The sequence below is a fragment of the Rutidosis leptorrhynchoides genome, chromosome 4, assembly GCF_046630445.1.
Source record: "Rutidosis leptorrhynchoides isolate AG116_Rl617_1_P2 chromosome 4, CSIRO_AGI_Rlap_v1, whole genome shotgun sequence".
Lineage (NCBI taxonomy): Eukaryota > Viridiplantae > Streptophyta > Magnoliopsida > Asterales > Asteraceae > Rutidosis > Rutidosis leptorrhynchoides.
The window spans coordinates 107,569,575-107,582,748 of NC_092336.1; the positions used below are offsets into that span (position 1 = coordinate 107,569,575).

At 39.5% G+C, this 13,174-nt stretch overlaps 1 protein-coding gene across 1 annotated transcript; it reads left to right on the forward strand.

Moving 5' to 3' along the window:
- Nucleotides 1–8,063: 8,063 nt before the first annotated feature.
- LOC139840183 (uncharacterized protein At1g66480-like) lies at nt 8,064–11,941 on the forward strand. Its single transcript, XM_071830410.1, has 2 exons — nt 8,064–8,789; nt 11,588–11,941. The coding sequence occupies exons 1-2, from the start codon at nt 8,172–8,174 to the stop codon at nt 11,648–11,650; spliced, it is 681 nt and encodes a 226-aa protein (XP_071686511.1). The 5' UTR covers nt 8,064–8,171; the 3' UTR covers nt 11,651–11,941.
- The last annotated feature ends 1,233 nt before the right edge of the window (nt 11,942–13,174 follow it).

Consider the following 13,174-nt stretch of genomic DNA (forward strand, 5'->3'; position numbering starts at 1 on the left):
CAATCTTTTTATACTTTGAGTTCCTCAAGCAAACCAATGCGAGAGTAATCACGCACAAGCAAACCAATGCTTGTAATTTTTTAAGTCGACTTTGCAGCCATCTAGTCTGCGTGGCGCTTGGCTAGGGGAAAACTAATTCCCTTTGCCTGCCGTTAGCATCTAGCCTTGTAACCAAACAGGCTTCTGCCGTACGGGGGCTAGAGGACACCCCTTAAGTAGGCAGGAACCGCATACAAAAAAGATTTAAACAACAAAAGTATGCGCGAGTAAATATTTAATTGGCATTAATCACAATTACAACCGCGACATATCCAAACGGACGGAAATTACATAGAAAAAATAATGTGCTACAATAAACTGGAGTGATCAGGTCCACCTAGCTACATATAACATTTTTTCAATAACGTCGCATGCCAAGTGCGTTTCACAGGTTTTCCATCTAATGTCTCGAGATGGTACGCCCCGATATTGTTTGTCTTCGCTACCCTGTATGGACCTTCCCAACGGGGGCCCAGTTTCCCAGTATCCTCCGCATGACTTGCTTCGTTCTGACACTAAACCAACTCACCGCACTTGTAAGACCGCGAACGCACACGCTGATTATAGTATGCAATTTTTTGCTTGTTATTTGCTTCGTTGACAGCCGCAGAGAGTCTGCACTCTTCCAGCAAATTAAGATTTTCCCGCAAAGCTTCAGAGTTATTTTGCTCATCAAAATTTTGTATGCGGAACGTTGGTACCCCAATTTCTGCGGGTACAACAGCTTCTGATCCATAGACCAAACTGAAAGGGGTCTCACCAGTGCTTGCTTTGGGTGTTGTTCTATGCGCCCATAAAACCTTCGGTAGTTCATCCACCCAACCAACGCGACCATGACCCAACCTAGCTTTGATTCCAGCTACTATATCCCGGTTGGTGACTTCGCACTGGCCATTCGCCTGCGAATGCGCAACAGATGTAAAAGTTTGCTTAATATTAAGCTCCTCGCACCAGCTGCGAAAAGGGTCACCCGCGAACTGCGTACCGTTATCGCTAACAATTTCGTTTGGTATACCAAATCGACAGACGATGTCTTCCCATACAAAATTTCGCACCCTTTTTCCTGAGATTGCTGCCAGTGGTCTCGCTTCGACCCACTTTGTGAAATAGTCGATTGCAACAATCAAGAATTTGATGTTTCCTCGGCCTGTTGGGAATGGTCCGACTATGTCGATTGCCCATTTACAGAATGGCCACGGTGAGGAGACTGGTATCATTGGATGCGCAGATGCTCTGCTAATAGGTGCATGTATTTGGCATGATTCACATTGCTTAACTATGCGCGCAGTATCCGCGTACATGGTGGGCCAATAATATCCTAGCCGCATTATTTTTGACACAATGGACCTGTGCCCCGAATGGAGTGCGCATGCACCTTCATGCACCTCGCGTACAACTTCCGCTGCCTCTTTCGGGCCAATGCACCTTAAGTGCGGTCCCAAATAATTCTTTCGATATAGGACGTCACCCTCAAGGGCATACAGCGGTGCCTTAACGCGGACTTTCTTTGCATCAGCGGAATCCGCAGGAGATGTGCCATCCCGCAGAAAAGCCACAATGGGCGTCATCCATGTTGAGCTTGATTCCTCAACTGGTGCCACTAAAGGCATCATAACAATGGATTTCGCATTGAGTTCTTCTATTAGAACTTTCTTTCCCATATGATCAAAAGCCAAGGCAGCCAGTTTGCTTAGCGCATCCGCCTTCTTATTTTGCCCACACATTACGTGGGAGATTTGAAAAGCTTCAAATTGGTCAGCGAGGTTGTGAACAAGCTATAGATATTGCTGCATGGCTATGTCATGCGCTTCGAAATCTCCGCTGACCTGACTGCATACTAGCTTTGAATCCACATATGCGTGCAAAATTTTAACATTTAACTTATGCGCAATGCGCATACCTGCTAACAGAGCCTCATACTCTGCTTCGCTGTTCGTAATAGCAAAATTAAACCGCAGTGCGTATGTATGCTCTTCGCCATCTGGGCCTGTTAAAATTATACCCGCACCTGCACCAGATGCGCTGCACGCACCATCGGTGTACAATTCCCATGGTGACAAAGTTGGTGCAGGTGGATCCTGATGTTCTGCTGACGCCTCGACATCCGTAGGTAATTCTGCTAGGTAATCAGCAAGTATTTGACCCTTAACCGCACTGCGCAAAGAGAAATTTATTTCATGTTCACCTAATTCAACTACCCACTTAGCCATTCGGCCAGAAATCTCAGGCTTGTATAACACCTGAAAGAAAAATGATTGCGTTAGTCAATGTGGTAACCCCGGTCATTGCCGCAAAGTAGGCGTTTACCAACCTGTTTGATTGGTTAATCAGTTAGAACCACGATTGGATGTGCTTGAAAATATCGGCGCAAACGCCGCTCCGTATGGACCAGCGCATATACAAGCTTTTCTATTGGTGAGTAGTTTACTTCGCTTGATGTCAGCGTCTTGCTTACGAAGTAGACCGGCATTTGCGTCTGAGAAAAACCTCAGTCGTTAAATTTCTGCGATATAAATAAAGCATATAAATTAATGGATTACCTTTCCGCGATCCGCGATGAGGACTGAGCTGACAGCTTCCTTCGATGCCGCGAGGTACAGCGTTAGCGTTTCTCCTGATACTGGCGCAGTAAGTGTTGGTAATTCTGCAAGCACCTTTTTCATCTCCTGAAAGGCTGATTCTGCTTCCTGAGTCCATACGAAGTCTTTTTTCTTCAAACAATTTTTCAAAGTATTGAAGAATGGTAACTGTCGTTCTGCGGCTTTCGACAGAAACCGTGTGATAGCCGCAAGCTTCCCTGTTAGACTCTGCACATCTTTCTTTGTCTTCAGAGATGGCAAATTATCAATGGCTTCAATCTTTTTGGGATTGGCCTTGATACCCCGCGCTGTCACCACATGACCTAAAAACTTGCCTTCCTCTTCCCCAAAACTACATTTAAGTGGGTTAAGCTTCATGTTGATCCTGCGCAGAGATGCAAACGTTTCCAGGATGTCCGTGAGCATGTCTTCTTCGGTGTTACTTTTAATTACCAAGTCGTCGACGTACGCTTCAAGATTTTTACCGATTTGGTGCTTGAATGCTGCGTCAATTACACGCTGATAGGTCGCGCCAGCATTCTTTAAACCGAAAGGCATCTTCGTGTAACAATAAATACCCTGCGGCGTATGAAAAGAAGTCTTGCCCTCATCTTCTGCAGCCATTAAGATTTGATGATAACCCTTGTATGCGTCCAGAAAACACTTGTACCTAAATCCCGATAGTGATTCTACCTTCCAGTCTATCTCCGGGAGAGGGTAATTGTCCTTGGGACATGCCTTATTAATATCTTTGAAATCAATGCACATCCTCCAGTTACTGTCAGCCTTTTTTACCAATACAGGATTTGCAACCCATGTCTGATAACGCACTTCCCGCAGAATGCTTGCTTTGACAAGGTTGTCCACCTCTGCGCACAACCAATCACTGCGGTCTAGAGCCATATGCCGCTTCTTTTGCCTAACGGGTGTCAATGATGGATTAACATTTAACTTATGTTCCGCAATGTCACGCGGAACCCCAGTCATGTCTGACTCACGCCATGCGAAAACATCTGCGTTTGCGGACAAAATTCCATGCAATTTGGCCTTTGTTTCGGCTGACAAGCCTGCGCCGATTTTAATTCGCTTATCCGGATGCAAGCTATTTGCTATGACTGCACAATTTGCCAGTTGCTCTCCCACGCTAGGAGTGCTTATAGGCACAACTGAGCCACACAACTCGGTTGTTTGATGTGACGCAACCGTGGCAACGCCTCCTACTGTGGGAAACTTGATCAAACCATGAACTACCGATGGTATAATGTTGAAACGCCCTATGAAGTTTCTTCCTAGCAGTGCGTTATAACGCGAAGTTGAACGAACCACATAAAAATCGACCAATTCATGCCTGATCATCTGCGGGTTCCTATCATCCGCAAGCTCTATCATTAATTCTATCCGACCTAGCGGCCACGAGCTTTCTCCGGAGAACCCTGATAGCGTAACATCGGGCTGGCGTAACTGCGCTTTGACCTCTGCCGGGAGGAAACGATAACAATGCTCGTATATAATATCGACACCGCTGCCAGTGTCAACATGCATGCGCTTAATCTGGATTCCGCAATTAGGGATGCGACACTTGATGATAATGGGCTCATTAATTGTATCAATTGATATTACAGGAGGGAAAGTGATTGGGAGAAGCTCCCAATCTTGGTGATCATTGTACTTTCTCTGCTGGCTGATTTTCTCTACGTCAACCATGTTAATGGTTAAGTCGGCATCTTTCGCTTTGTCCACTTTCTGCCATGCGAAAGTTTTAGACTTCGAACCCCCTTCTGCGGCCTTTCCCTTATCCTTTTTAGGTGGTTTTAGATGATCCAATTTGCCCGCGCGAAGCGCCTCCAGAACCCGTTCCATCATGTTTTTACACCGATTGGTGTCGTGACCATAATCGTCATGAAATTCACAATACTTTGTTTTGTCCCGCTTACCAAATTCCGTAAGCGGAGTTGGGACCGCAAAGGTCGCGCACACCGGTTCGGTTGCCAAAATTTCTTTTGGCGTTTTGGACAAACTTTTAAGCAGCGCATAGTTCTGATTATTGATGCCGCGCTGATTATTGTTCCGATAATTGCCACTTGATTTCCCTTTATCATTCCTGATAGGACCACCGCTAGGATACCTTCCGCGAGAGTAGTTACCACGATTTTGATCGCGCGAACGATCATCATCGTCCTTCCTCTCGTTGCGTGAGCTAGCTGTTGGGATGTCATTATCTTCGCCACTCCGCATATAGTCGTGGCATTCATTAAGCGCCTCAGCATAAGTTGTTGGGACTGTATGGCGCAGACGCCTTACCAGTGTTGGATGACGTTCTGAATTTATACCATGTATGAGTCCGGAAATCTGTTGCTCTGGTTTGAGATCTGGTATACGCAGGCACTCATTAGTATACCTTGTGAGAAATTCGCCCAAAGATTCCTTGGACTTCTGCACGATGTCATGGCATTCAATGTGAGTGCGCTTGCGTGGTCTCTGATTCTGATATTGCAGCAAAAACTTTGTCCGCAGATCCATAAACCCGGCAATACTACCCGCCGGCAACTTATTAAACCACTCACGAGCAATACCCTGTAGTGTCATAGGAAATATCTGACACGCAACCGGATCCACCCAGCCTTGAGTGCGCATTGCGCCTTCGAAACGCTGTAAAAAATTATCGAGATCGGTCAGGCCATTGTAAGTACCCAACGTGCTAGGTATCTTTGGTGCTGATGGAAACGGGTATGCGGATATATGCGGAGGAAACTTGTCAAAGGTAGTCGGTAGCTCGAAGGGTGGTTTAACAGGATCTCCTTTCAAGTTTGCAAAGAAACGCTTCATCATGTCCTGAACAAAGTCAGGTTGTGAAAATAAGTGAACCATATCAGGAGGTGCGGCCTACATGAATTGACTTGCAAGATTTGCCTGCCCTTGAACATTTTGCCAAGGTTGACCCTGCGTCTGCAGATATAACCAAGGCTGCTGCGTTGGAAAAGAGGGATAACTTGAAGACGCAGAGTACACAGGTGGCTGTAAAGGAAGCGAAACCTGTGGCGCAGATATCTGCGAAACTTGAGGATACACACTTAAAAGCCCAACTGTATGCGCTGTGCTTTGCTGCTGCGCTGTTATCGGCGCCCAATGAGAGTTTGCATCTGGGATGACACCAAATCCCCAACTATTAAGTAACGCCTGCGCATCCGCGGGAGTTAAAAATTGTGAAACTGGGCGCGGTGGTTGCCAAGGTTGCAACGGTGTAAATGACGAATTCTGCTGAATGCTCTGCGTATGCAGAGGTATTGAGACAGTTGTACTGTAAATAGGTACCTGGCCGCAGCAAACCACAGGCAGCCCCGCTGTGTCACCGCTGGTGCCTGCCCAGATGACCCTTGGATCCACTGACGAAAAGTCCAGCCGCGTGGTTGTGACTGGTGAGTTTGCTCTTGGCGGTGTAACCCCGTCCGAATATATCGGCTTGTACCTCTGAAAGGGTTCGCCGGATATAGGTGGAGGGTACATCGTGTACCCCGCCTGAATAGCCGCCCCCGTAGTCATAACCGGTGTCTGTTGACTACCAGACGGTACGTTCTGAATATCTGTTTGGGTATGTTCCGATGATTCTTCGGAAGTCATGATACTGTTAAAGAAATAATTCAAAAATTTTGTAAATAACGAGTCGTACAATTCAAAACCTTAAAAGAAAAAGCAATTAAACAGTCTTGAATTAATTCGACTCTCAATGAAAGCACCACTTGATCATGCATATTTTTACCATGGGGTTCAATGTGCCTGCTCAATACATAAGGAGGGGTTTAAGGATCTTAGAACGTGGCTCTCCGGTCCGGCTACCGTGAATAACCCTGGCCGACATGATGATGTCGGCGGGGTGGCCAAGTGATTAAGTCCACCTCTGATAACGGTCGTCGATCAAGAGGCCCCAAATAAGGTCGTAGGTACTAGCTTACGAAAGACTAACCTGTTAACCTTGAAGAGATGCTGAATGATGCTGTTTTGCGTAATGTATCTCGTGTGCGATAGTTACGTAATATGCCGTGTCTGGTAAATGATGATTAGGGTTTGTATTTATAGGCAACCCTAATTCTAGAACCGTCCCAGATCACGTTAATCTCATCCATAACTGACTCCCCCGAATCACAGATATAATTATGGAAAAAATATTTACTTGACAGCTAAGCAACCGCCGTACCGGGAACAAAGGAATCAGATACAATCCGCATACCGCATAGCGCACACAAGCACACGCATACGCACACTATTAAGCGCCCGCATGCATATGAGGTGCGCATGCGGGTTGCGGTATCATTATGGTTCAACACATGTGCACAATTGGAGTGGTTTAAGATCCCACATTTACATATATACTAATAGCTGCCATGATTTTGGTCGTTTTGGACCAAGCCCCAAATACAAACGACAAAAAAAAAAAACACAAATGGAAAAAATAAATTTTACCCCCAAAATTTTAACAACATGCAAATTCACCCCCCAAAACAGGGGTACAAAATGTAAAATTCCTATTTTAATTAATAAACTCCACCCGGTTTTTCAGAGAGGCATATCTTTCCGCTCGGTACGAGTTAAATTTTTCCGAGAACACCGTTCAGCTCTAAAAAATCTCAAGAACCCAACGGGACTAACTACACGCGAAACGGACATCGTTAAAAAATACTAAATAACGGGCCCTATATTCTCGCTCAGTGCGAGTTAAATTTTTCCGAGATCACCGTTCAACTCGAAATAATTTTACGAACACAACGCGACTAACTATACGCGAAACGGACATCGTTAAAAAAGCTTTACATACATATACATACACGTCCAACAAACAACCCAACCTACTAGATATATTAGGTACCAAACAACGTATATCCAAATTCGACCGCGCGTCGAACACAACCGCAGCAACGCGCGGTCGAATTTTTTCTAGTTCTGTACAATAGATAGCTTTCCATATATATCACTCCGTACTACTCGATATACTCCGTAGTACTATTTCCTTTGAATTTTCAAGATAAATGTAAGTACGCCTACTTTTTTACTTTAATTCTGAATCCAATCCATTGTAAATCATAGGTAGTTATTAGGCAAATGCAATAATCAGATCAGTTACAAAAAGATTGTAAAAGTATTATTAGCTTTTAAATTTATTTCTCATTTTATTTTATCTCCGTCACATAATATACTTCCCCAATCCCTATCTCATTTCTTTCTTACACATCATTATACCAACAACATCTACCAAATAAAAATATTAGACAACATAAATAAATTAGTTACATCTTATTTTATGTCAACATGCATCAATTAAAATAATATGAATTTGTTATATATAGATATAATAAATTACAATCTAAATAACTGCACTCAAGATTTGACCTTTACAAAGATTTAAACAACTATATATTCCTCCATATTCCCTTACACACCCACCATCCCCTTTGTAATCTTTTGTAGGGTTAATCATATATAAAAGCCATAATTTATCCGTTATATAGCACAAAATCTCATTTCCTCAATAAACTAAAAACAACCAAACATTTACAAAAAATGGGAAATAGTTTAGGATCAAAAAACAAGACAACAAAAGTCATGAAAATAAACGGTGAAACAATCAAGTTTAAAACGCCCGTTAACGCCCGTGATGTGCTCAAAGACCAACCGGGTCTCGTGTTACTCGATTCGGAGGCCGTAAAACATTTCGGCATTCGATCTAAACCGTTGGAGCCACAAGAAGATCTTAAACCTAAAAGACTTTACTTTTTAGTTGAGTTACCAAAACTTCAAGAAGATAACAAGCATTCAACAAGAAGAGTTAGGTCAGGGATAATAAATATGAGTGCTAAAGACCGGCTTGAGAACTTGAAATTAGCTCGAAGATCGGCGTCGGATTTATCGTATATGAAACCGGCGGCGAGTTTTATGGTGGAGAACGGCGGAAGTGGTGGTGGTGTTGATCCTTTGAGGGTGAAGTTAAGGTTACCTAAAGCTGAAGTTGAAAGGTTGATGAAGGAAAGTAAGGATCAAACTGAGGCGGCTGAGAAAATTATGAAACTTTGCATGGAGAATAGTGGCGCCGGCGGAGGAGATGGCGGTGATGTGGCGGCGGAGAGACGGCGTGTACGGTGGAATGATGATGGTAGTAGAGATGGTCATAAGGGCCGTGGGGTACGTGTGTTATTTTCATCTCTTAATTTTATTCCGTATATATTTAATTATTTAATATTTAATAATTATGAGAATATATCCTTCCAAATATTATGTATGATTAGATTAGATTAGATTAGATTGATAATCAATAAAATTAAAATTAAAGATATGAACTTGTGATAAGAATGAATGAGTTGGCAGTATTCGTAACCATTTTGGAGTTCACAAACAATAAAGTGTTACTGTACAAATTTACTTAACAACTTAATTTTATTGTATCTTGAAAAAAATTTAAAGACATATTTTTACAACTTACATATTTGTTTTTCACAAATATTTATAAATGTTCATTTTTAAACTTAAAGTCACACTTTTAATTAATGAGACTCTTGGATACTGCTAGCCAGGCCAATGGCTCTTCGTTATTTTTTATCTGGTATTATTTTTTAAAGATGATAATATTAGTTTAGTTATATTATTACTTTATTAATATGAAATATAATTTTAACATGATGATTATGATTATGGCTAGCGGAACCTTAATAAAAGTGTACAATCCATATCATTTTTCTAAAATTGCAATAATTACATATTCTTAATCTGTGTAATTTTGTATGTGTATAATAATGTAACAATGAATTATAATATGGAATTTGGCATATTTAGGAATATATAACCAACTTTTTATCTAGCATTATAGCAATTAGTAAAGCTTTGACTAATGTACTTAATTTTTAAGTATCATGTCAATGCAAAATACTTACGTGACAAAAATGATTGTTGATATATAAGAATGCACGTTTATAGTAATTAGTTGGTATCTATCTTATAGAATACTATGAAAGTTTTCTATGTGGTAATAAACAAACGACCAAGCTTGTTTACGTACGTTTTTAATTCTTGTAAATTTGCAATTACGTGATAACCATGTTATTTTATTTTAAAATTAAATTAAATTATTTGTTACTAACAAATAATATTACGTGTTTTTTTAAATAAAGAAATTATAAACATTCACCGTGGTTTAGAAAGATCCGTACGATTTCAATGGTTGATTCTATATAAAGTCAACAAACATCTGGATACGCAGAAATACAGAATGAATTTAAATTTAAATTTATAAATATATAAAGATAAATAATTAACGTAATCAATTATGTTTGACAAAAAGTTAACAAAACTACAGTAATTTGATAACCATCCAGACCTAGCCTGGTTGGCCACCAGCACTTTCAGTGAAGGGGAGGTCTCGGGTTCAATCCTAAGGGGTGCCCGCATTTAATGACCAAACTGGAGAATGCCTTACCTGGTAGCGGTGGAGGGCTGGCTTGCCGTTTACCCGGGGTTTACCTGCGGTGGGGGGGCCAATGTGCTCTGGCCCATAGTGAGGTTCCTCGTAAAAAAAAAAATTATGTTTGACAAAAAGTTAACAAAACTACAGTAATTTGATTTGTTTTATCAATAATAATATTGCATGTGGTGATTCTTAAACATCTAGTCTCCCAGTAACAACCGTTGACCCATTTTTCATGCCATGTTTTTTGCTTTGACCTTTTATTATTGTCGTATCTCAAGTTCAATGTAGCGTTAGTTTACATATAAAATTGGGAATTGATAACTCGCAAATATTCGATACTTCAAAAAAGCTCATGATTAAAAGTAGGAAGATAATAAACGTATCTCTAACATGCTTACAAATTTCATTCATAATTTAGTTTCATATATATTTATAACTTAAACTTGTAATTAATTAATAATATTATTAATACTAAAATTATGAGTAAAGTCGATGATACTAAAAGAATTTATTCTTTGTAATTAATTATACATCTTATCCTGTTACACGGCCCAACACACATTAGAAAAATCATACTCGTATATACGCACTTGTTATTATTGTTGGGGTCAATTGAGAATTTTGTGAGTAATGTATCACTTATATACGAAAAAATGTTAATAGGGTTATTAGGCTGTTTGTTATGCTAGATAACCCACACAGTGCGATCTAGGTGGCAAACAAGCAACGCCCTATTTTTTGTTATGAGGTGTGAGTTTGAGACAGATGGAGCGTGGGTGAGTTTTTAACCGACTGTGGGTTTATTTGATTGGGTAATTTTTGTTTTCTTATACTCCGGAGTTGTTTTATATTTTCTTCACTTAATCTACTAATTATGTTTTACCATATCAAGACACACCTTCAACCCACACCTTTAAATCACACCACCATAGCACAAGATATTCAATCCACATGTCCACTTCATCAAAAAAACGTCACATCAACTCACACCACCTTCCATAACGAATAGTCTCTTACGTCGGATTTCTAAAAGCTTTCGAAGTAAAAATAATAATTTTTTATTAGAAATAATTGTTCAACGGTCAAATTTTCTTAAAAAAAAAAAAAAAAAAAAAAAACCGTAATAATATGGAAACTATGAAAAAACGTCCTTGACAGAATGAAAAACGCCTCACAACGTGCTTTTTGTTAGTCTTATTTAAAAAGAAAAAAGGAAAAAGAAAAAACGGGACATAACGTCTGCAACAACCGGTTAAATTAGTCTTAGTTTAATATTTTGGGTTAATTGAATTGCCAAGTCTTGTAGTTGCATTGCATGGCCATATTTGGTGTTCTGTCAACCGCTCTAGAACAAGTAGTACTTTTGATTTTTCAACGTAACTTGTCAAACTTATAGTATTAATATTAATTATTTACGTATTTATTTTCATAATTTTGACTGTATTTAGTCACTTAACCTGATTTTAAAATATGTAAATATGTAAAATTAATTAATAGTTATATTTTTTTGGCTTTGCAGAAAAGAGTTGGATTTCTACCAGTGAGTCAGGAACTAAGTGTGGAAGAACATACATGGATGTGAAGAATAATATATAATCATCAAATTACATACACAAGACCACAGTAGCCAAGCAGAGTGATTTTTTGAATGAATCTTTGTACTTATGTTAAAATGTTAAAAACACACACTAAAGCATGTTCAAATGAGTGATTTATATATGATGCTTATGCTTATAAATATAAATAACTCATTTTAACATATTTTAGTGTTATATTTTAGCTAGTTTAGAATGAAACCACAAGTGTGATGGGGATAAAAAAAAAACATGTTCACATTATCTAATGAACCTCTCTCTGGTGCTGTGGAATAATTTTAGTATATATCTTTACTTTTATTAATGATTCGAAATTTCATTACTATTATAGAACAGAATGCTCGTATATTTTTGTACCTCCAGATTCATTGTTTTAGTTATAGCTAGGTTAATAATGACCTGTCATAATGAGCGAGTTACGTTGTTGAGTTTATAAGGATAAAAGTAAAGTAAAAGTAAATAAAGGTAAAAGCTTTTTGCGTGTTCAATCTATTAATGGACTAGCGAAAAAGATGTTTATATGAAAAAGTTCACTTATCGTTATTGAAGAAAAGCAAACTCAAGATAACGATCAAGTGGGACGCAAGCTACCTAAATATGCAACTAGCACATGTTGGTGTTTCTCTTTATTTGTTTGATTCATATCACATGTAACCGTCATTATGGGTAACAATGATGTGTATGATTTGCACACATAATAAACTCATTACAAGTCAAAAAAGATGTTCAATAAACATAAAAGCAACATTAAAGACAAATTTTAATATAATAGTCTTTCAACGTTTTCTAGCTAGAAAGGCTTCCTAAAAGAATAAAACATGTCACCCAGAGTTTTGCGTAAGCAGTGGCGACTCTAGTGTCTGTGAAGTCACGGGACATCACTTGTTTGAAAATTTTTAGTAGAAAATACCCTTTAAATTGTACAGGACACCACTAAATTTAACTGCAGGACCCCATATGTTTTTTAAATTTATAGTTTTTCTTTAAAATTTGTATAGGACATCACTAAATTTTACTACTCGGACTCCATATATTTTTCAAATTTGTAGTTTTTTTAAAGGTAAACTACCCTAAAATAGCATTAAAATATAATTAGTAGTGAATTTTTTTTTTTGGACCCATTGAATTATAATCCTAGAATCGCCACTGTGCGTAAGTCTTGTAGACAGCATTCTATGCTTAAGCCCTGAAATGAACACGTGGACAACACATATGCCACGTGAGCGTAAAGCACGAGGTTGGTTACGCATTATTCGCATAAGTCAATTAATGACAATGTGACATGTGTTCTCCGAACATTACGAAAAACTCACACCTATAAATAGATCAAGTGGGTCATCACTTTACATAATCTAAGAACCTGTGACAGAGAACGCACTTTCTCACTCCAGCTAGAACTTTAAGACCTAGCCGCTAAGCGCTAGACGGACCAACTCACAGTTTGACTCCACTAGATTGATTAAGCCACCTCACGACATTCTGACTGTGTTCCGGGTCTGCAGGGATTTCAT

Coding starts and splice junctions, on each gene's coding strand:
- LOC139840183 (XM_071830410.1), top strand. CDS start 8,172: ATGGGAAATAGTTTAGGATCAAAAAACAAGACAACAAAAGTCATGAAA. Junction 8,790..11,587: donor ATGGTCATAAGGGCCGTGGG/GTACGTGTGTTA, acceptor TTGGCTTTGCAG/AAAAGAGTTGGATTTCTACC.